Source organism: Platichthys flesus, chromosome 7, assembly GCF_949316205.1.
Source record: "Platichthys flesus chromosome 7, fPlaFle2.1, whole genome shotgun sequence".
Lineage (NCBI taxonomy): Eukaryota > Metazoa > Chordata > Actinopteri > Pleuronectiformes > Pleuronectidae > Platichthys > Platichthys flesus.
Window position 1 is genome coordinate 11263151 of NC_084951.1, and position 25205 is coordinate 11288355.

Genomic DNA, 25205 nt, shown 5'->3' on the forward strand with positions numbered 1-25205 from the left:
TATTTTTGGATGAAACAATTCTTTTAAAGATACCTTAACTTTTCTCTCAAAGTGGCTTAAAGACTGAGAATATTAAGCTAATCCACCTCAGCAGTATAATATCAAGATAGTTTATCAGTGTGTTCCAGCTCTACAATGACATCATGAGAATTGTTAACAGAGCGAAATCCATGCTGTTTACCACAGCACCAGTCAGTCACGATGTCTAGTGCAGCTTTTTATACACATTTGTCCCAAAACAAATGAAACACATCTATCAGTTGTATTTTGTAGTTTAAGGTTCAGAATTCAAAACCTGTCGGAGTACTGAAATAACTTCCACATTATCGAGCATCAAGACAATGTGCAGTGAGGCCCTGCTGTCAGAGTAGAACATTCAATCCATCATGGTTGTCCCGATAAATACAAGCTCTGTATATATGAGAAGGAAATGGCTGGTAAACGGCCAGGAAACTCCACTTCCTCTAGCGTAGATGTTGCTCATGTAAGAGAGGTGTTAGCTTTTTGTTTTACTGTTGTGAAAGACATGTTACTGTCTGCACCCAAATAAAAACAACTTTATTTCTTAGAGCTCCCCTTCAGAAAGTAGCGACCCATATCTAATGTACACATTAAATGAAGACAAGGGCACTGAAATGATTGAGATGCTAGTACTGTACTTCTGATGGGCGAGGCTACAGAGGAGGACCCTCCTTTTCCCCTTGTCAGAAAATGAACTGAGATTTCTAATTATTTCCTGTCAAGTTTTTGCTTTTTCTAGCAAAAGAATGCACATTTTGTAGAAACAAGCAACCCTTTTAAATGTCTAAGTTGTCATGGGAAGAAAACAAAAGAAACCTCAACACAACTTCAGTTGAAAGGATTTAAGTTATAGCAATACGCACACTATCAAGTGTACAATTTGTCAAGGTTCATTTGATTCTAATAAAATACTTTTTTTTTTTTTAAAACCCATATACATTTCATATATTTATCTTTTTGGGGTATATGGATCCAAAAATAGACATTTAAATCATAAAGAGAATGGGAGGATAGGGGAAGAGAAATAAAACTACAAAAGCTACGAATGGTGGTCCTCCGTCCCAGAGGAGAGGGTGACGGAGGACATGGGGGAGAGATAGAGAGAGTGGGATAAAGAAAGAGAGAGAAAAGGAGGGGACGAAGGAGGCAGGGAGTTAGAAGGGGGATTGGCCAAGCTATACAGCGCAGTATGACACCCACTTTAGCTCATTACACACGTACAGTCGTGATCAAGGCACAGGGATCTTCTAAAAGTAATTTTTTTCAATAAAGTTGTACAAAATAATACATTTTACAGTCTGTACAAGAATAATAGTTCAGCAGTAAAGTAAAGACAGACGTACAAAGGAGCAAGCGGTCGGGGAGGAAAGATGGATGAATGGCAGGGAGGTGCGAGCACATTGTTGTACAAAATCAAACAGTGTCCCATTGTTGTTGTTTTCATCTTGTTTTTTATACTCCAGGATTATTATATTTTATTTTGTCATAAAACAAAAAGAGCACTGAAAAGAGAGGTGAAAAGGAGGGGAGGAGGAGGGAGTCGGGAAAGATGTGAAAATGGGGAGGAGAGTGAAGTCCTCAGAGGGGAAAAGAAGGAGAGAATGACTGAGACAGAAAGCTTAGAGAGAAAGAAAGAGCGCACAGGGCACAATGGCACAACAGTCTACACAGACAAAAACAGCTGTGGAGACAGTAAAACAGGGTCAATCATGACGAGATGAGAGTTCTTTTTAACTTATATGGTATTGTACGGTCGAAGGATGATTTTCGCCCTCCGTTTGTCAAGTTCCACAAAAGATGGTTATTTTTTCTTTTTTGTTTTCAACTCAATACATCCTCCTCACGTTTTGCTCCACTAGCAACAAGGCAGAGTCAGGTGGCTAAACAATGCTGTGGAGAAGTCGAGGGACCGCCATCGCCCTCGACCGTGTCCGAACCTCCATCAAAGTAATTCACATTGGAGTCGGCCGTCTGTCCCTTGTGCCTCCTGCAGCCTGACTGATCACAACACACCCCTGGTCCGTGTAGTCTGTGGTACTGCTGCAGTCGGTCACTCGTTCAGTTTCATTTCAAAGCACTGTGCTGGAACAATACGCCAGCAGGTCAGGGAGCCTGCCGCTCGTCAGCAGGGATCAGTACGTTTCCAGATTCACGCCGATTGTGCATTCCGATAAAAGCAAATGCGATGAGTTTCTGTGTGCAAGCAGATCCTGTGGTTGAATTCATGGATAGGAACGATTGTTGTACACGGTCAAGTCAAGAGCACAGTGCTTGTGTTTTCTGTTAGATACAGTGTTCAACTGATCTTTTGTGACATGTTAATTGTCCATTTTTGTAGTCATTCCAACAGTTTTCTCTTTCCCAGTCGCACTGAAGCAGAAGCTTTCTCAGTTTTCATGCCGGCTCGAAGTACAGCCTCAACTGCAGCTCAAACTCTCCTCACTGCAGGAGATACAATCCAGACTGGGCCAGTCAGGGTGTTTGGACAGGTGAAGGTAACAGGGGTGATACAGGATGTCGAGAGGATAGGAGCTGGGAGTGTGGCTGAACGTGGACATCCAAGTTCCTTTATGCTTCAGCCCCTCAAACCCCTTCATCAAATAACTCCGTCTATTGCAGGTTGGGAGTTTTCATAAGGAGAAGTTCTGTGTTCAGGGTGTGTTTGTGTGTAAATATGTGTATGTTTATGTGGGTGTGTTTGGCCCCTGTTCCTTCACAAGAGCTCACACACTTCTATGGAAGAGGAGAGTTCAGAGACTCAGGGTTTTTTTTGTTTGTTTCTGGTCGAACCCTTTTCCTCTCCCATCACAAGAGCTCGTACTGCCGCAGGTGCATCCGCTGGATGATGTCTCGACAGTCGTTGAAGACGCGGCGGATGTTTTCTGTGTCGACGGCGCAGGTGAAGTGAGGATAACAGTAGTGCCGCCCGTCCCCGCTCGCTGTGCTGATCCTCTGTAGATGGAAGAATAGAACATGTGAGGAAATGGTTTCACTAGAACTATTATGAACTCCATCTACATCCATTTTACTAGGTTTTCCTTTGAAAATGGCAATTTGGCAACACAAGCATTTTGGCTCATTTTTAGCAGATGCCTGAAAACACATATCATATTGCCACTCATGTGCACTGGTCATGCGTGTGCCAGTGTACACAGAAGGCATTTGGTTGAGGTGTTACAGATTGTTTGAATAACAACTCGTCTCCAACACAATTGTATCATTGAAAAATGCAGGACAACAGGGTCAGCAACCCTTGTAAATAATTATCCATTTTGTGTTTTATGCTAGTGGCCAAGGCTGATGCCGGTTGTTTTCTTCCAAAAGGGGGACATGTGACAGGATCCTGACAAATCAGTGAAGGTTTGACCTAAAAGACCCAATCAGCAATCAGTTTTGGCCCGTTCAGACTAAATCGCTCCCCTGGAGTTTTCAAACTGAAACTGGATCAGCTGTGTTTCCAAACCTCTACATTTTAGCAGCTGAAGTGTGGACACTGGGACTATCTGCAGAGTTGATGAATTTCTATTTTTAACTCACAAAATGCTTAATAAATTCTTTGTCATACCATATTTAACTCATTAAAAGATCCATAGAAATCCAATGAAAAGACCAAAACATCGCTGGAGGCTCTCAGCTGAGAGCTTTTGCTTTTTTTTATTCCTATTGAAAAGAACATTTAAAAAACAACTCCCAGATAAATTTGATTCGCGCCAGTAGGATCAGTTCATTGTTGGTTTTGGTCTTATCAGGGGATTTATGAAAATAAGAACAGTAGAGACTATTGTAAAACTTTTTTTAAACTCACCCTTTAAATTTACTTAAAGCACAAAAACAAGCTTATGCACTTACCAGGAATTCATCTCTTATGAAGTACTTTGCCCTTGTAACACGTGGATCTTCTCCCGGCTCTGGTGTCGCTAAGAGAAGAGAACAAGACTAGTGAGAACTCATCTCTTATGACATGGAATCATTCAGGTGGGGACCGATCCAACATGAACATGTGCTTTTTAGGGCATTTGTTAGCATTTGTTTAATGACTAATTTCCAGGTTTCTGTGGATGAGTGTGTGTCTGATCACAGATGATGTTTCTGAAGCCAGTCAAAAGTTGAGCAGGTCAAATTAATACTGCCTCCTAGTAGAAAAAATGCTAAAAACACACATTTCTATATGTGTGCAAACTAAATGAGGCCTCTGGGGACACACAAATACATGTGAATGCAAAGGGATGCTCTGTGTTTGACTATTTTCTAACCGCCATTGCAAGCACATAAACTGTGACCCCGGCAGTGGGGAGACATTTGATGGCGTGTTTGGAGCTGGTGTATCTTACTGTATCAAGCACTGGAATTTAGTGTTAAATCACTGTAGATGGGTTAGGTTTTATTTAGAATGCGATTTTGTTATGTAAATTTGTTTTGTACCCATTATATCTGAATATTTATGTGAAGTTTACCCTACTTTAAACTCACTACAGGAAATATGTCAATTAGCAATAGTTTATATGTCAAACAGCAATGAAAAAGCTGTTATGAATTGATTTTAAAATGATCGATTTGGCACGTCAAGTCGATACCCAACCCCAAAATATGGCAGTTGTCTTTGTACAGATAGTATCGTGGATAATGTTGATTTGAATTGTTGGCAAAAAATGTAAATGGAATATACAAATTTGGATTAAACCGAAGCACGGCTGCTCACCGTCGTCAGGTGTGGTGTAGCGAGCAAACTCAGGAAAGTATTCCTCGATTTTGGACTTCCCTGCCAGCACCTTCTCTGCCAGCAGGTCCTGTTTATTTAGGAACAAGATTACAGAAATGGTCCGCAGCCACCTGTACAGAACAAACGTGAGTGTGATATGAGATATGAGAGGAAATCACTGACTGGAAATACACAATGGGTCAATTTTTTTCCAGCGAAAGATGAATATCTCAAGGTAAGAGTCCTAATGGACCCAAACATTTCCACTCAAACCTCACAAGTACATTTTTAACTTCTAGACTCACAATGCCTGCAGTTAAGCTGCCAAAGATCTCCATTCTGAAACTTTTATTAGTGTGGAACTTGTGAAAAAAGTACATGATCTAACGTTGTTTGGTGTTATGCTGTGTGTGTGTGTTGCTAAGGAACCCCCGCACTTTGTTATGCAATCATTCAGGAGAAAAAGCAGGCAAGTTCATCAAATGTTTATCAGCCTTGACACTTGGCTTGGTCTTTAACGATTATGCATCTGCAGTTCGAAAAGCCAGAAAACCAAAAAATCCCCAAATCACTTTGAAACTGGGGATCCATGTTGTTTCTGTTTTTCCTATAGAAAACACCGGGCTGGTGTCTGCCCCTCTTCACCTGTTGTTCCAGATGTTCTTGAAGAGGTTGAGTGCCTCCTGTAATCGGTTGGTCTGATTGTCTTCTCTGATCACCATGTTGTAACTGCTACTTGCCACCACGAAGATGATGGCTGTTACATCTGATAAGAGACGAGAGAGGGAAAGAGATGATTGAGCCACGGAGAGGAACAGAGACATGAGACGAGTGGAAGCTGAAATAAACGTGAGTTACCGTTAAAGCATTGAATCCATTTCCGGCGTTCGTCTCTTTGACCCCCGACATCGAACATACTGTATAAATCAAATGATACATTAATGTTAGCAGGTCAAAAACCATCAATTTCAAATCAGCAGTCGGAGGCTCCTTAATTGACAGAGATGTTGTCTGCTTGGTAAAAGGTATATGTGACAAGTAGAGGCGGCTGTGTACCAACTTAATACGATATAGTCTCCTGGATTTTGTTTGCTTTCTAAATGCTGCTGCAAATTTTCGATCCGTTATAAGCATAGTTAGCATACTTGGCTCTCGGCTGTTTAAATGCTTGCAGTTCAGAAAAAGTGTTGAAACTGACAAGAGTCTTATTAAGGTACAGCCATAATGTACACTATTAGATCATGGTCCTTTTCTTTATGTATTTTACTTACTGGAAATTAACTTTGTCAACTTGGAATCTTGTCTCAAAGATCCCTGAAGTCAGAACTCTGCAACGCAGCAAATCCTGGTGAAAAAAGATCAGAAAACAGAAGCTAATCATTAAGAAATTGCTGTTTTATTGTAAAAAATCCACAACACACATGGTTGCACGCAATACAATTTCTAAATATTGAAATTGGTCGATAAGAAAGGCAGACATTCATGTAAAATGAGCAGTAAGTTATTTTGACTTTGAGCTGGCAGAATTTCACCCACCTGATCTGTTGGAGTGTAGTCGTGCTGCTTCACAATGTCAATCTTCTCTAGAAAGCTGAAGAAAGAAAGGAAAAAACGTAACAATTCAGAGACGGTCACAAAATCCCTGATCAAACAGTTCCTTTATATTGTTGAGGATGTGCTCCACACTTTGTAACAACCCCCCCTAAAAAGCTAAAGTCTGAGCTCTTAACATAACAGTGCACCTCTTAGCAAGGAGAATTTATCTGACCATACTGACTGAGCATCGTGTGTGAGCCAGCAGATTTTCTGCAGTTTGTTGCTTAATTGCAGGATATGTCACCAACCAGGAACAACAACATCAAAACTAAGACCAGGGACTGACTATGAGGTGGAACGTTTACTGAAGGTTAGCAAGGCCAGTGTACATATGTTATCAATGTTATTATAACCACGGGTAGTCAAGTCATGGTGGATATGACCCAGTTAGGAAGCAAACTAATCTGTGTCGTTTCAGAAACGTTTCTGACTGTCTAGACTAAAATGTATTCAAGGAGGTATCACAGTTAAATGGCGCCCAAAGAATTTCCAAAAAGTTAGGGGGTCTCAAAAACTCTAGAGTATAGTATTGAGGTCAGATGTAAATGTGGCCAAAGTTGTGTTTTAAAACAACAATACAATAAAATGACTTTAACACGTGTATTGAATGTTCAAATCGATTCGACAATGCACTTTCCTGGGCCGCTAAGAACACACCTGCCAAGTTTGAAGATTATTAGATGAATGGTTCGCAAGATTAGAATGTACAAAAAGATAGATGTTTGTGAAACTAGTAGGACACTGCTATAATCGCAAAAATATTTTTCCATTTGATCACTTGATTATTGATGAAATTATCAATAGAATGCTCGACTACAAAAAAAAAAAATCGCTGCAGCCCTTCTCACAAGACAAAATCACTAAAGGAATCACATGTGAACTAGGTAAGGAAATGAACTGTGAACTTTTCATCTCACAAAAGTGAGAAGATCTCGGGACGTATTTTGCAAAAACTGTTTTTTCCTGAAAAGCAAAGTAAACTTCAAGCAATACATAATATTGTCAGAGGAAAAATCTATGTGCAGAGCAAGAGCACGTGCTGAGACGAGAGTGCACGTTGAGTGAACGTGAAGGAGGTGAAGAAAGGGAAGGAGAGAGGACAGCGACTGTGAAAAAGTGAAAGAGAGAGAGAGAGAGAGAGAGAGAGAGAGAGAGAGAGAATGAAAGTATAGTGGCGTCTGTCTGATATTACAGAGCAGATTTCAAAAATAGCTCCCCAGCGCCCTGGCCCACAGTGAGGTTACCATGGAGACCCAACCACAGAAGCTATTAATAGTCTATCAGCTCCCAATCTAGTGCGGCTGGAGTAGCTCCAGAGAGAAGACAGACAGACAGATGGGGATGGAGAACAGGAAGAAAGCAGAGGAGAAGAAGAAAGTGAAAGCAGGATGAGTTTGTGTTTTAGTGCTGGATGTCTGCAAGCAGGAAGAGGGAGGGAACAAGACACTGGACTGTACCATCTCGACCACCTGAGGGAGGATGGGGTGGAGAGTTTCTGGTCCTACAAACACCCAAACCAAATGTAAATGCTTAATTAAATATGTGTAATGTTCTCTAAGAGGGATTTACCAGTAGAAAGCAGCTGAGGCTCACAAAATAGAGCTGAGGAGAGACAGTATCCTCCTGAAAACAGTACCCCCCCCCCCCACCTCTAAACATACACTGATCTGCAGATGACTCAGCCTCCGCCATGTTTGCTCCCAAACACAGAAAACTGCTTTTGTTTTATGAAAACTAGCTCCCTACATTTTTTTTCCTCTACTATATTTTCAACAGCACATGCTTCGGAAATGCTTCAGTTTGTTAGTTAACAAACTGAAACAGCTCGATGCTCACACAGGCTTCCACTGACAGAGAGCTCAGTGTTGAGCCACTGACATGGAGCAGCAAAGATGTTGGTTACTTAATAGGGACACAACTTGTAGAGGTATACAATGGCTGGCAGGAGAGGTTTCTCCTGGGCCACACTGGGCTAACACAGTGCGTGACAGCTGTGTTGCTCATTTACTGCGTCTGTTGTTTACACACATATTTGACTGTCCATGAATTGTTTAGTACTAGCACTTGACCTTGTCAGATATAGGACACGGTGCAGAAAAGCAGTAATGGAAAATGAAAAGCCCTTTTCTAGTCTTACCAACCACTCAAAGTGCTTTACCCTACAGGTCACATTCACACTGACATTCATACCTCGCTTCTGTGCACAGTGCTTTTTCTCTCACACAGTTTTAGTACCACTCTCAAATCATTTTTCAAAGTTTACATCGGCAAGTTGTTTGAGAAAGAGGGAAAAATGACACTGACAATGCCATAATAGCATTTAGGAAAAAATCTTCACATACAGAAAAAGTTAATTTTACTCCTTCAAAATGCTAATTGATGAAAAAACAACATAAGTGAGAGCTAGGTTCAAAAGGAACATCTAAATAAGAGTCCACAGATAAAGGCTCTGACAGATCGTTGTCTCGTTCAACAAGCATCCTAAAATCTTCTTTCTGCTTTAGACTTGTATGTGATTTGATCACAGAGGGCTTAAGCAAACCATTTTTACAATTTATTTTTACTATTTCTGCCATTTTACAGACAAAACAATTCACTGATTGAGAAAATAACAAGCAGATTAATTGATATAGTAAATTATCAATTGCAGTCCAAAATTCAAAATTTTACCACCACCAACTGCAAGAGCTGAATCAAAGTGCATAAACCTAATGGTCATTTTTTTTGTGACACTGTTGTAACATTTGGTATTTCCTCAAACCACACAAGATTTCCTAATAAATTCACAGCTCAGTGTAAACACCAAGTCACAGTGGAGCAGGTAGCTACTTACTACTGTGCACAGTCGATTAGCTGGTACTCGTTGGATCTCTCAAAGCAGGCCCTGACCCCCTCATCCTGCCACAGTGTCTTGGCATGATCGTAAAACTCCTGCAGAGGCCAGAAAACAAAGAAATACGTTAGTTGGAGGTAACAGAAAATTGGGTTTGAAAACAGATGGAGAGTTAGATATACATTTTTTTCCTTCTTGGGATTTTTACTGTTGTTGTGTGTCTTCACAAAGCTGATGCACAGGTCAGAAACTTGTTTAAGATGAATTCACAAAACACACACACACACACAGTTCTGTTTCATGGAAAGCGGTGGATCTGTTGTACTTTAAGGCTGTGATCTTTACTTGATAAAACAGGGTTAGGGTCAGCTGAATCAAAGAGGGGAAATGTTCCTACAAGCAGGAGACGTTCTGCATTATTTACAGTGCAATTCACACCCAATATGAAAGCTACCACGGACGTAAGAAAAAGGCCAGTGATGTCAGTCAACCACGGTGCATGTCTGAGGGCACAGGGCTCTCAGTGCTTCTGTTGACACCACATGCGACGCCTGTATATGTCCGTAAAGGTAAATAGTGGCCGGGTGAGAGAGGCGCAACTCGCTGTGCACAGTCACTACAGACAGACTCACCGACACGCTGGGACCGAACAGTGGGTGTTCACTGATGACGTTTTTTAAAACGCTACAGACGCAAAACTGGGTTACAATTTTTTTATGGACATTTTTAAAAAGAATACAAAAAACTTTCATAAATGTAGAAGACACTGACACTGCTCTAATGGAAAAGTCGCCTGCCCCATTAGGGACAGAAATTGTCATCTGCACTGTTTCATGTAAAATAATAAATAATCTTTTCATCATGCAGGTTTCCATGACGGCACACTTATGTTTACAAACAGAGCAGTCTTAATAAATCAGTCATGTGCTTTAAGAAAAAACACTCTCTTTCTTGATGTAATGCTTCCTCTTTCCCTCCTTTCCTTCACCTCTTTCTATTACAGTCTCTCTCTGTTCCTCCAGTAACTGTCACTTTACAACAGTGAACCATTCGAAACAATTCCATTAAGCTGCACCAAATTTTACCCAATAGTAAATATCAGTTCCCAAAAATTGGCAAAATTTTTTCTTCTTAATCAAGATCCATGAATTAATCTCTGAAAAATCTACGGAATGTTTAAAAACCTCCGATCTAACATTGTAAAGGAAACCACCCTGACCCGAAACCACACAGAGATTGAATGGCTTTCCCCCACGACCAATTCTGCATCCCTCCATCTTAATCCATCCTGTAGTTTGTGCATAATCCTAATAACTATCAAACAAACAAACACAGATTAAACATTACCCCTTTAGCTGAGTTTATAAATGACTCCAATAGTAGATTTTCATACTATACTGAAATGCACTGAAATCAAATGTCAAAAAATTTACTTCAGCAAACACTGAATAAATGGCCTGAATTTTTTTATTTAAATAGCATTTTCAGGGAAACATTTTTTATTTATTTTTTTAAGTAATGACCAAATCTAAGCATCAACTGTTTCAAACGTGGTTGATGAATATAAGTTTTTATCATGTATTGTAACATTGAAATGAAATGAATTCACATGGCAAGAAAAGTAAATTCTGTTCAAACATGAGACTGAGTATATATTGAAAGTGAATTAAGGTGGGCCCACAGGTGGCTGTGGATGAACATTTAGACTGAGGTTTGGTCTCTTGGCCTTGACAATTAGTTAATGAGAATCTCCCTTAAGGGAATACTAAACCCCACACAGACTTTACTAATGAGGTCATTAGTAAACCTCAGTGTCTGCGACCCGTGTCATGGGATTAACAATTGGGATATCGTCACAATTACCAATCATCATCCACGGAAACACAAGCAGCAGGGGAACGCTGCACCTGTGTGTGTTACACAGACCACAGTTTAAAAAGGTCCAGTGTGTAAGATATAGGTGAAAGGGATCTATTGGCAGAAATTAAAACTATAAAATAATCCTAGTGTCTAGATGTTTTCACCAGTGTGTTTCATCTAAAATGTACAAATTGTTGTTTTCTTTACCCTAGAAAGAGCATTTTAAATTAACATCTGGAAAGAGTCCTCTCGACAGAGGCCACCATGTATTTGACAGTAGTCCAGACTGGACAAACTAAACACCTTTTATTACAACTGAAGGCTTCCACAGGTTCTATTTCATGTTTGGAAGGGGAAGGGGGCTTAGGTGAGGGGCATTCAGCTGCAACATGCAACTTCACCGCTATATGTCGCTAAATTTGACACACTGGACCTTGAACAACTAGTAAATGTGCAGTGGATCAAAACGGATGGCTGTAAACAATGATGTCGGTGCAGAAACCTCTGTCTTCATAGCAACAGGTATAAATAGCCAAACTGCAAAAACAGCTGTAAAAACTGTAAAACATCCTTTGAGCTGTTGTGAAGATGATTTTTTTTCTCTCAGATGGTGTGTGCAAATGTGTGTGTGCCGTCTGATTTTGTGCTCCTCACAGATGGAAACTCAAAGTCCTTCTGGTTGACGAGATTGAGGATGTATTCGATCCGGTACCGGTTCTCTGGACAGGCCACCTGCACAGGAGGCGTCAGGTTGCTCATAGCTGTTACTATGGTCTGTCACAAACACACAAAATTATTTAGAAGACAGAAGATACATTTTTCAACATTAAATTAAAGCACATCAGCTCGACTTAATTTATTTACTAAGTCAAGTAAGAATATCTGAGGGTATTTCAATGTTTTCATTGGTTACGAGCAAAGAAATGACACCAAAACAGACACTTACCTCTATGGCCTCTTTAATATTATTCTTGATGTCCTGAATTTTCTGCTTTTTCTCTCTGAAACAGACAGAAAGGATAAAGTTAGGCATTATTGTTGTACAGCGGCAACATACACAAGTAAGAGTGTCGTCAGAATAAATGGTGAGAAATACAAAGAAAGTCTTGGATCCACACAACCATTATTGGGATACAGAGCCATCGCAGACCATGATACAAAATTAATTGATTAATATAAACCTAGATTAGTTAATAACAGCCTCAAGTGATTTGCTCAAAAGAGGCAGATTTCCATAAGGCAAGTCAATGCAGCCAAATTGTCCAGCTGCCCTGACATGTAGTTACACCCAGGACAAAATACATCACTAGACGAAAAAATGCTTTACTGGATATTATAATGTTAACAGGAACTTTCCATTAAATGTTGTCACTTGCACTCATCATTCTAAATCCGGATTGTAATTCATCATCAAAGATCCTGCACCTAGTTTTTCATTATTGTTTTTCTTCTACTGAACACAAAACAGTTGTATTTAGCTATCAAGTATTGTTTTAGTCAAGTTAAAAAAAAAGTTCCATGTTACCGAGTCACGGTGCACTAGAGTGACCTGCATGAAGTTTGTTTTTGATGCGGGAAGGGTAAACAGACCTTCATTGGCTCACATGTTAGAGAAATTATGTCTGTCTACTGTGGAGCAGAGCTGTTTGTACAAAACGTTTGGACTCTATGTGACATAAATGTTTCTAATAAAGGCAACAGGAGAACCAGTTAGTTTATCTTTCACCTTGAGCATGTCAAGAAAACAGTGCATTGTGTTTACAATAGTTCCATGTCAGATGGGCCTCTTTGCTCTGTGCCAGTTTGACATTTTGACATAAAACTAAACACTGTTGTACCGTTACAAACCCTTGCAAAAATGGGGTGGGGTCACTCTTTAAACAGTACAATGTTGGGCTGCATGGTTCAGAAGTAACGACCAGAGTTTTAGTGGATTCTAACTCAAATCAAGATTAAGATTAAGATGCATTTATTAGTCCCAAACACATGCACAGACATGCACAACACACTCATGCAGGTAGGGAAATGTAACCTCTGCTTTTGACCCATCTGGTGCAGGACACACAGAGCAGTGAGCGACCATGTACGGTGCTCGGGGAGCAGATGTTGGGGGAGTAAGGTGCCTTGCTCAGGGGCACTAGACAGGGTAGGGAGACTCTTGGATTTTTGGACAGATCAATCCAGGTTCGTCTTTTGTTGTCTCTCCGTGGAGTCAAACCAGAGACGAACCAGAGACCTTCTCTGCCCATAGTCCAAGTTTCTGCCACTAGACCACCGCCTCTCCTCGGGATATATAACAATATACTCGCAGGGGGGACATTGCTGTATTAAATCAGACCAGGTGTACTTATGCCAATATTGAATAAAAGGAAAGTAATAGCAATAGCAGCATAGACATGCAGATGCAGATATCCCTATGTTGCCACCTACTGGCAAAGAAAATAAAAACTATAGATAGTTGCTGCTCTCAGACATGCACTGAACTCCAGATAATCTCCTCAAATTCTCCGGAGGGGCTGTATGTGAGAAAACAAATAACCTAGTCATTAGCTGTAGATTTTCGACCTGCCAGCCCCCCCCAGTAAAACCTCTGGATAATGTCAAAATGACCAAAACAGTACGAGATCACCCGGAGGACTCACTGCGAGCAAGTAGGTGTGGTGATAGTGTTTCTAACACATGATACAAATGAAAAAGCGATATCACACACGTAGAAGACACAGAAGAGAGCTTTTGGTGATAAGGGCTGACGCCAGTGTTAATGTGCAGTAAACAAAAACGGGTGATCTCCGCAGTGAAGTTTGTACGTTACGTCGTGTCTCCTGCGCCACCCCTCCCCCAATGCTGCATAGATCCCTGTGTTGTTTTGAACGTATCTGACCAGAGAACCTCCTGCAGTGTTCTTCATACATGAAAGGAAAGTCCAGAGAAAACAGACAATGTCTCAAATACTTCCCATTATATATATATATATATATATATATATATATATGAGAAAAATAGGCCTTGTTTACATTTTCAACCTGAGAGTCATTTAAAAACTAAATCATATGGTCTTGTGTGTGGGCATTCTCCAGATTAGAGCGTATAAGCGCATGCCTGTGGGTGGATGGATAGAGGGGAAGGAGACAAGAAGACATGACACAACAAACTTGTATTACTGACAAAGTCTAGAGATACATTAAGGTGACTAAAGCATTCAATTATCAATTAAGAGTAGTGGGAGTTACAGTATGTAACATTTTTGTCATGTCATGTGTCATGGTATGGACTGTATCATTAGGAAAAAGCTAAATACGGAGGCTGGGACAATTAAATGACAACAATAGCTGATTTAGCAGCAATGGGTCAGGGCTAGGCATTTTGAGGAAGTATAGGAGGAATTTGCTTTTCGTGATGCTTTTAAGATGAACAGACATTATTATTGTGCTTCAGCCAGGGTTTGCACTCAACCTTCAACAGGCAAGTTGTGATCTTGATGAGCCACCTGCCAGGTGACATCACTTGACTCAGGAGGCAACTTGACACTATGATAAAGGCAGTCTGCAGGTCTGCTGACTATTACTACTGTAATAAAATTCAGTTATCAAGATAAAAACTTGATAATTCCTGTACTTTATCTTGGCAGTATAGATATGCCTTTGATTTATATTCACAAAGTTAGATTACTCCATGAGTGAGAAACTGTTTATGATGTTTAAAGATAATGCATTTCCATTGACTGCAATAGGTGACATGATAATAAAGTTATTGAGATAAAAATTCAAACATTTTTCACTTGCATCAGCCAAGACATGAGAATTTTGTCAATGATCTTTGTGAACATTGGAAATCTATTTAGCAAGAGTTTCCAGTATATGTTTACAGTAAGACATTTTGATGCACTGTGGGCAAAATTTTGTATAAATTCAAAATCAGTCTGAATTGTTTGTGGAGGAATTTGGTGTCAATTGATCCAAAATTGTGGGAGGAGACAGGATTAATTAGTTTGTCAGTACAGTATTTGAGTATTGGACTTTTTAATTGCTGCCAACTCATGTGAATACAAGTTTTTGCTCAATTATGCCTTTAATCTGGGGAAAATTCCTAAGTTCTAGCAATAATGGTTGATTTGCTATGAATTTTCAATGTTTTAAACTTTAGATAGCTGATGTAACGCCACCATCAGGACCATTGGCCCAGAAAGCCAGCTGAGGACTATTGGCATAGGGATTGACCTATGGGCTAAACTTGGTTATTTTCATGCATGGGCAGGTGGATTTCCTTGCCCCTAATAATGCACCACAATACTGCAGCGATACAAGACTTTGCTCCCTTAAAGATAATCTGTTGTAGACCCTGTTTGCAGTTTAGTTTAATTCTGGATTTTACAATAATAAATATGATTTTACTCCTTGCCATTGCTGCTTCTCAATTGTAATCTAGCTCTTGCTGTAAATGACAACCAAATGCTTCCTGTGTATTCACATGCCCAGTGTACGTACTGGTCTGCTAGATGTCAGAGCTTTTGCATAATCATGTGGTCTTGTCGTTTTTGTAAAACAACTCCAGCTGTTGACCACTTAAAAACTCTAGTAACAAAGCTGGCAGTAACATGTCTTGTCTAAGGCCAGCTCATAGGCTCACACGCAGGTCACGGAGAAGGCTGAGTCAGTCATTAATTCCTCTTCTAAATCAGGCCAGCAACTAAACCAGCAGTCTTTCGGTCACAAGCCAATTACTCTGACCTTTAGGTTACCACAACACTCAATCCATTTACTCAAAATCTTTCGTCACAGATGTTACTGAACTCTTCCAGCCCCAAAGCTGTAATGTATGTCCTGCCTCAGGATCCAAGCTCATTCAAACTTATTATTAAGCTCGTCATGTGGGGACGCACAAGTGACTTGTCTGCAACACGGTTGATTCAACCTATGTAGACAGGGTTAACCTCTGTTATACTTGTGAGGAGTCAAAGGAGCCATACTGTAAGAAGGAAAATCTAGATAATCCAAGCAAGATCACATATCACACCTGGAGTGATGCTGTATGCCTTAGTGTGTCTCGTTAATGAAGACACTCACCAACCAGTGAAGACACACAGACAGACAAATACAGTCACACTAAAAGGTTCATTTATGCTGCCTTTACATATATAGAAAAAAGAAAGGTCAATTTCAAATTATGTCACTATCATTGCCAACTGATTGCACCTGATCAGGTTGCAAATGATCGAAACTATGATGGTAAATTATAATGTCACCAAACTAGATGGATCAATAAGAATGAAAACAAGACATCGTAGTCCTGAGAAGAGGTCTAATCAGGAATTTCAGAAAGGAAATTTGTCCCCAATGGTAGCCTATGACACGCGCACACATACACACAGTTCAGTGTTATGCAGTCACGCGCTGGGTCATACGCTCTTGTCAGCCTTAGGTGCTGATTTTCTCTTCTAACCTTGCAAGGATGCTTCCAATCCACATCAAAACCAACAGACCAACACATGCCACTTCACCAACTTACAGAAACACGCACAAAAAATGTTTAAGTTCTCCTGTTGTAACCTACACAACTCAAATATACCTTGTGGCAAAAGGCAAGGAAAAGAGAGTGCCATAATTGCATTTTCTTTCACAAGAGATACTTGAGAGTTGTATGTTTATCTATATTGTATTAAAGAAAAATACAAAAAATTGAACAAATCAAAGGAGCAAAAGCAGTGGGATGTCTAATTAAAACATTGATGGGTATAACCTATAAGTCTTAACTACATGGGGGGAAAAAAATAATTATTCCAGATGCCAGTTTCCCTGTTTGAGTCACCAGACCAGTTTTAAAACAATATGGTCTAGAAAGGTATGACAAACCAAAAGTAGAAGCGGTTCAAAACTTCCTGACTAGCCTCGATGAAAAAGTGTATTATTGAACAAAGTTTTTTTCTGAAATATTCAGACATGACAAGCTTATTGGAAGATATTGTTACCAACGCAATAAAGTCAGAAAAGTATCATTTGAATGGTACACAGAGAGCAGTTATATGCACTTTTCTAGTGTTAGCCACCACTCAAAGCACTTTACACTAGAAGTCACATTGAACAATTTGAGTGCTACTATATGCTGCATTTTCTTTCACACATTCACACTCTGATAGCACATTGGGGGACATTTTATAGTTCAGTGTCTTGCCGCATGGACCTGGAACTGAACCACCAACCTTCTGGTTAATGGACAACCCTTTCTACCTAAACAACAGCCACCGACTGTGCTCAGTCATACCAGCTAACAGCACAGGAATCATATTGCTTAATGTCACCTTTATTCACAACAATAAAGTGCCCATCATCTCTGTTGACCTGCCAATATTAAGAAATAGAACGGCAATCAACAGAGCACAGACCTTCACTAAGTATCAACAGTTTAACCCTAAAATTCAATCGTAGTTTAAAAAGAACAGCACTGAACTGACTTATGTCCGGCTTCTCCAGAAGCAGACCCTCAGACCAAGTCACAACTGGTGTTTCCTTTGTGAACATCAATATCACTTGATCCATTGCATGAAGGCTAATTGTTGTCAGTTGGTCACCAGTTAGTGGTGAATATGTAAAACGCAAAAATATATTTGAAGAATGGAGGTATTTAAATCACATCAGTCTTACAGATAAAATAAAGGTCATATTAATGTGTCTACATCAGCAATATGTTGTGACAACCTTTCTGTAAAATAATACATCATGAAACTTGTACCTGTTTGTCACTTGTATTTAGCATTTGACAGATTTGTCAGGGCAGTCACAATGAGATAAATTTGTCAATGCCGGAGTTTTGCCAAATACACGGGCTCCAGGCTGCAGCCAAAATGGTCACATATGCAACCACTATTTAAGAAATGTCCTGGTTAAAAATATCATGTGGTCACATTCGTGTGAGTGCATGATGATCATGAGGCTGTATGGGTGCCCCTTCGGCACGGTTACTGCCGTAGCCATTGTGGTTCAAATAACTATTCCTTTACTGGCTCGGTCACTTTCTCCCAACCTGCACTTTCATCATCAGTACATGTGCACTGATGATGAAATATAAAAAATGCCATGTTCCAAAAGATGAAGCAGAGCATAGCTGATTATTTAAAAAAAACAACCTGTGGAGATAAAGAGACAGATGTTGAGGGAGAGCCAATGACAGGTCCTGCCTCAGATAACTGATGAGAGTGCAGGATGCAGGGAGAATACAGGTACAGGCAGGGAGAGGCCGAGGGAAGAGCAAGGATCAGATTAAAATATTTTCAAAGTACAATCTCACAATTAGCGGTCAATCTTTACAACTGTTCAATAGTCGGTAGAGTCACTGTACCAAATCATGTGCTGGTGCGACCATTTGAGAACATTTGTAGCGCCAGAGCTACCGCTGGAGAAGTTAGTCTGAATCCCTGACACCATAACTTTGGGTTTGGCGAGACGGTGGAGATTTAGCCTTGTCAAAGGGTATCTTTGGTGCACGCGACAGAAGCTGCCTAAACGTTTCACATATACACTTACTCTGCATTGAAGCCGTTGACATGAAGGATCCTCATCTGTTTCACTATGGTGCTCTTTCCTGACTCTCCAGCTCCTGAGGGAGAGAAAGAAAAGAAAATGGGGATCCGTTTACATGTGAAACAGGACCACATACAGCTGGATGCTCATAACCGGTCATGGCTGTGACATACTATGCTCTACAGGAAATTTGTAACCGACAAACACATTTCATACGCAACTATTACTTTTTTTCACGGAAAACTTTAGCTAGAGGATAATCCAATGCCAGCCGCTGCATGACAGGGCTGAAATACTAAATATGGGATCCAAAACTACATGTTTAAAGATGATTGTGGCAGATTATTAGATTATTCCATGAAAAGCAAGGTTGAAGATTTCCATTTAAAAGTGGGTCCCATTGTGTTAATTGTAAAAGAGTTTGATGTGCAGTATACTCTTCGACTACTACCAATAGAATTTGAGTTTCGCATATGAGACGAGCCCCAATTGAAGACAAGTTAATGTCAATGGTTTTGATACCTGGTGAATGAAAGACATTTAAATTACTGAGTCTCTTATACAAGATGACAAAGAGACTACATTTTTCTTAAACAATAATAGCCTGCTCAGCAAGCTACAGCGCATACCATGAACTCATAACATCATGTTCTCGAATGTGACTGATGACCTCATGCAACGCAAAGTCAGCGCTCCCATTTCTCTGCCATCTCACACAGTGCACTGTCTGACGAAATGCTGTAACATCTTGAAAAATAATGGTGCTAAATAGTAAAGTAAAGTAAAACACAACAGTGTATTGGGGATTTGGGGGCATGTACTTATTGTGTGCTAGAAATCATTTGTGGTTGCATGTTTGAAAACAGACTCAATAGAGTTTGGCACCAAACATAAAATCTAATGGGGACCAACAATTGTCCCCACAATCTCATTTGCAACCTTGAGGTGTGTGACAGGCCTAATTGAGATTACTTATTAGTGATGTGTCCAACGGGATATATTCCCAGCCTACATCCTGCAGAAACTTATAAAACAAGTTTTAAAAACTGTATCATATCTCCAAAATAACTGATACAAATGTGTGTGTATAGAGAAATAACCTGCACTCAAGGTGGGTGACCTCTTCTAGCACACAAAACCAGAATCATCAAAACTGTGTTCAGACCAGATAAAGAGTTAAAGTAAGTTACAGATCATACTATAATATACCAGTATTCACAGGGGAAGCCTGTATTTAATTGAAAAGGTTGTTTCATCCCCTTAAGAAGTTATGAGATAATCCATTTAACTTGTGTATTAATATCTTAACCTAGCTGCTGGTGGGTCTGGTCTGCTTTGAAGCATTTATAACCTGAACCCATAATGACAAATGCCCTCATAATATCAGTAATAAATTCAGCTATTAAGAATCTATGATTTAGAAATACACACACAAATGTTTTCCACTGCAACATAGACAAAAGTTGACTTGTCACAAACTCTGATCTTGAGAACTGGGGCAAGATTCAATACTGTACATTTCATTTTTACTTCAGTTTAATAACACTTAGGATGTTACCGTTTGGACAAACATCTGCAGAGCTTCGTGCGAAGAGGATTGTCTCATTGAATCGCAAATATTGTGTTGATATTGCATTCGAATTGTTATGTCAACTCAGTAACTTGGTCATGAAGTTCACTTTAACTTCAAAATACATTAATCTTTGATCAGATTCTTTTTATTTACAAAACAGCTCAAATGCAAATATGTTTCCTAAAGTGCTTCACATTATTGCCGGCACGCCCATTTGTTGCAAGATTTGGTAAGTTGGTATTGATATTAGGTATAAAAACATCACTTGTTGTATAAATGTTATTGGAAGTCTGTTGGGTTTATGTAATAATTGGCTACTCATCCTAATCTTTCATTGAGGTTCATAAAGTTGAGGTAAATTACTAATAAAAACTTTAGTGGAGATCAATATAACAATTTTGGTGAAAATAATGTTGCCTGTAAATCATTAGATATTCCTTTAAAAAAGGGACCCATCTGTGCCGTTTTGTAAAAAGTAAATCAATATCTGCTCAATATAATAACCAATGTCATAACTCTTTTTGTGAACCAGTCTGTTATTAACATGGCCCACAAACCCCTTAAGACTTCAATTAGATGATCTGCTTAATCCACTGACCTGTGCAGTTCATTTGTAGGTAACAATCATACAGAGCAACATGATCCAGTGATCAAGAAGACATGCTTAAGTTTTGTTCTGTAAATAAATGGTCACACAATCAACGTCACGCGTCCCCTACACACAGACTTCCTGGCTGCAACTTTCATTGCTGGCTTATTTATGGTAAGAATATGCTTTGTACTATTCCAAATACTATCTTCTCTCAACATGGAAACAAACCAAGCGAAGGGCCCTTTGCATACATTCTTTTTCATCAGGAATGACAGTGACCCTTTTATGGTTTGTTCGGCTTTGTTCGCTGTTTTGCCTTATCATCCGAAAACATGCAGAATTGCAAATAAGACCCTGCAGGTCTGCAAGTGTGTGAAAAAGTCAAACTAGTAGATTATGTAATGGTGGCATACATCTTTGTTTAGGTGTTCATGTGGGTCCTGTCCTTCTGCTTTACTAAAGTTTCCACAACTTCCTCCTCAACATAAATACCACCATGTCATACAATACACACCCTTGCTGGCATTTCTGAAATTAAATAACATGTTGGTTTTTTTCCAGAGAATACTATGACTTCCTGGAAGCGATAATAAGCCTGTAAGCAGTCATTCGAGGAGGGTACAGAAGAGAAAGACCGGCAGGGGAAAGTTAGACACTCGTATTTGTCTCTTATGTAATGTAGAGACCCAGCCCACCTCCAGTTCACTCTCTAACACACACACGTTGAGTCTCACACATTCATTTCTTCATCAAGTAGGTTTTAGCTGCTTAAAGTCACATTATCTTAAAAGAAGCCGTGTAGTGTTATTCAGCCAACTTCCAGGCTTACATGCATGTTTAGGACTATAATGAGTTCTCGACACTGCTGTGTGCTACATGTTCCCAAACTGATGCTGAACAAGTTATGTTCAATTAAAAAGAATGGATAAATTAACCATAAATAACAATAGATCCTATTTGATTGGTGTATGTGCTTGTTTATGATTCAATGGTCACTGACAGCAGTTGAACCACCATACGAGTACACCTCCACATCGTCGTAGACTCCCATATCAAGCTATGGACTCTGCTGCAGCTTGTTTTGGTGTTTTTGGAAAGCAACACGCTTAAAAAACCCCGGCACAGGGCTGTACTTCCAGCCTTATGCAATGGCAAGTCACACTGTTGACAATGTTTCCCAAAACAACATCCCAGAAGGTTACACAGAGAGGAAGCAAGAGCCCAACTGTGCACACCGAGGCCTCTGCCTGCAGGAGCCAGCGAGCAGGGGCAGCAACATGGACACCAACATGACCAACTCACCCAGCAGTAGCAGTCTGTGTGTGGCTCTGTAGATCTGCTTGTCCTTTTGGAGCTGCTTCTCTATCTTTTTGTTCGCTTCTCGTTGTGCCTTCTCCTCATTTCTCTGGTCTTCGGTCTTGCTGTTGCCCAAACAACCCATCTTCAAAAAGGGGGGGAAGGGGGTGTGGGGGGGTCCAGGGAAGGAGGAGGAGGTGGTGGTGGAGGAGGAAGAACCAGCAGAAGTAGTGGTGGAGGTGGGGAGGAGACGGGGCTGGGTGGGGAGGGGGGGGGGATATATGCTGAGTGAAAAAATAAATAGATAAACTAGTCCGAGATCCCGCGTTTGACCCGTGGGTTTGGCAGCAATGTCACCTACATTCACACCGGCCTGCTCCGGGGACAGCGCAGCGCAGCACGGGGTGGAACTACGAGTCCATAACGCGTCTCTCTGCTGTCAGAGGAGGCGCAGGATCCTGTTGCTGACGACACCGAGGCCGCCTTCTCCGTTTGCTGAATCCTCATTCACATGCACTGTAGTTTAGCTTCAGTTTCCCCAACCACACACACACACACTCTCTCTCTCTCTCAGACACACACACGCTCTCACTCTCCCCTCTGCGTAACGTTAACAACTATAATCCACAGCACCGCAAGAAAAAACGGGGCTTCTCCTCGCACGGAGGCAGCAGAAACAGCCCAATGTGCATCTCCGGGAGAAAAAAAAAAAGCCCGGGTCTTGCGTCTCACTGCTGCCCGCGACGGGGAGCCCCGCTCGGCGTGTCCGAAAGGCTCGCCCGTGCTGCGGCGCGGCTCGTTTCCATGTCTCCTCCCGTGACAAACATTTCCAGAGGTGCGTGTGTGTGCCGTGTGCTCGCTGCTGGCGGGTCTTCTCCGCGGTGGGAGGCCTTGCAGGACAGGAGGAGGGGAGGCAGAGAGGATATTTACACCCAAAGCCGAGCTACATGTGAGGCGTCCTCGCTGCTTCCGTCGCCATCCGGCTCCTTCTCGTTCTCTGCACCGAGTCGACCACAGGCAGCTCCGGGACTCGCACGGTTTCCTCGGGCGCCCTGGGATCCGATATCTCCCCTGATTGATCCTCCTTGTTATTCGTGATGGCTGCTTGGTGTGTTTTCTCCTCCACGGGGCCTTCTCTCTCTCTCTCTCTCTCTCTCGCTCACTCGCTCGCTCTCCCTCTCTCTCTCTCTCTCTCACTCTCCTTCTCTATCCCTCCCTCGCGCTCTCTTTTGTTGCTGAAATGTGTTATCAGCCCCTCACATCTCCAGCGAGCCTCCACAAACTGCGCACCCGCACACTTCTGTGAAAATGGGCTCCGGCGATCCTCCTCGAGTGGAAGAAAAACACAACCACCTAAAAAAGGAGGAAGAAGAAATTAAAACGTGACTCGAGATGAGACACACAGAAAAAATCCCCCGAAATGTATCCACGTTTCTTGCAGGTGACAAATAAAAGAAAAGCCCCGGCCGCTGTCAGGCTTCAGCCTCTGTGGCGCACGGCCTGTGAGTGTGTGCACGCTCCCATGCGAACATACATATTCCTCTCGGGTCCGAGGTGGAGGCTACATGTGCAATTCACATTCACAGAAAACAGGCCACGGGCTGGTTGTAGCAGCACATTCCCGGCGCGTAGGCCGCTCCCCTCCTGGCCGCTGCTCGTGGAAGGTGACAGACAGGAATAACCAATTCTTGGAGGTTATTATTTTCTCCCTCTCTCGCTCGCTCCGAGAATAGGAGCTCACATTGAGGAGACAGGCGGCAGCGCCGAGGAGAGACGGGGTGGGGCCACACGGCGCTCATTGAACCATGGGAAGGGGAAAAGAGCGAGCGAGAGGAGGAGAGAGGAGAGGCCGCTTCGCCCCGTCACGTGGCCCGGGCGCGGGGCAGCGGCGTCGGCGGCGCTGCGGAGAAAACGGCGCCCTGTTCAAAGAAAACCCACCGCACACGGGTTATCAAGGGAAGGGGGGGGTCTTAAGTAAAAGTACCACGGCAAAGGAGGTCATGTTTCCATCTGGGTTTGTGTTTTTGGGGTTTGTCAGCAGGCTGATGCAAGGAGTGGACCCATTCGATGTTGGTGTAGATCCGGATCAGGGGGCCTATAGCCCGACATGTTTCATCAATCTGGTGCAGATCCAAATAAAAATGTTCGGATCTAGTGAATTTTTAAGTGTAGTTTCATAAAGTGAATGTTGGATATTTTGCATTCATAAACGTGAATCAATGAAGTAACCAGGATAGAGGTCAATCAAATATATAAATGGACAGTGTTTCATATTTACATGTAAATGTATAGAGTGGGCTACAATATAAATGCTCAAAATGAAGAATGATACAGAATAAGGACAATATTTATAAATAGCCGGGGCTGAGGGGTAAAGTGGTTGTCCTCCAACCTGAAGGTCGGCAGTTCGATTCCCAGTCTGACCCATCTGCAAGCCGAAGTGTCCTTGGGCAAGATGCCGAACCCTGAATGCCCCCCCCCCCCCCCTCAGAATAACAAAGTGCTGCGAATAGATGCACTGTATGAATGTGTGTGTGACTGGGTGAATGTAAAACTGTACTGTAAAGCCCTTTGAGTGGTCTTCAAGACTAGAAAAGCGCTATATTAATATAAAACCATTTATATTTTTGTAGCTAAATAGCTCACGGGACAAATGGGTCAAAATCCGGGGGCCTTCAATAAAATGCCAATGACAACCATCTATTTATCTTGTCTCCATCCATCCCAGAATAATTTGGGTGAGATGCAACGTTCACCCTAGACACCATCTACCTCAGGTCACCGACTGACCGACACATTCCCACAGGTGTGTGTGCTCCAGAAGTAAACTGGTCTTCTGAGTCTCCAGTCTATAGATTGTGGGAGGAAACAGCAGCACCTGGAAGAAATTCACATCTATAGTGAGAACCTGAACCCAGGAGCTTAACAATAATAACATAATGATTTATATGACAGGATGAGCACTGCACTTGCTGAGTAGTACATTCAGTCAGACTTTTTGCCTGTCTACAACTCCACTCGGTCACCTGTTTCACATGTTCAGCTACCTGACTTTGGGCATGGTCATACATATGTTGAAGGAAAGCCAATATCGGAAGCCATATTCACCAAAGATGAACTTCTCATGAAGCCATGTTACATTTTCATATCAAACAGATTAGAAGTGAACAGAAAGTAAAGGTTCACAACTGAAACATTTGTATGTGTGTGACCAGGCCCTT

At 41.4% G+C, this 25205-nt stretch overlaps 1 protein-coding gene across 1 annotated transcript; it reads right to left on the bottom strand.

Annotated features, from left to right (window-relative positions):
• Nucleotides 1-848: 848 nt before the first annotated feature.
• Nucleotides 849-23797, bottom strand: gnas (GNAS complex locus). The gene is made up of 12 exons (XM_062391701.1): nucleotides 21991-23797; nucleotides 18527-18599; nucleotides 11956-12010; nucleotides 11664-11783; nucleotides 9150-9247; nucleotides 6257-6311; nucleotides 5992-6065; nucleotides 5579-5637; nucleotides 5366-5486; nucleotides 4721-4851; nucleotides 3871-3938; nucleotides 849-2973 (listed from the first exon to the last, which is right to left on the bottom strand). The coding sequence occupies exons 1-12, from the start codon at nucleotides 22127-22129 to the stop codon at nucleotides 2827-2829; spliced, it is 1140 nt and encodes a 379-aa protein (XP_062247685.1). The 5' UTR covers nucleotides 22130-23797; the 3' UTR covers nucleotides 849-2826.
• Nucleotides 23798-25205: the final 1408 nt, after the last annotated feature.

Bases quoted from the DNA above. Each gene is read 5' to 3' on its own strand.
- gnas (XM_062391701.1), bottom strand. From the start codon at position 22,129: ATGGGTTGTTTGGGCAACAGCAAGACCGAAGACCAGAGAAATGAGGAG. The intron at 5,638-5,991 runs GTAAGTAAAATA...TGATTTATACAG, and splicing joins GTTGACAAAGTTAATTTCCA to TATGTTCGATGTCGGGGGTC. The intron at 5,487-5,578 runs GTAACTCACGTT...GTCTCTTATCAG, and splicing joins ATGGATTCAATGCTTTAACG to ATGTAACAGCCATCATCTTC.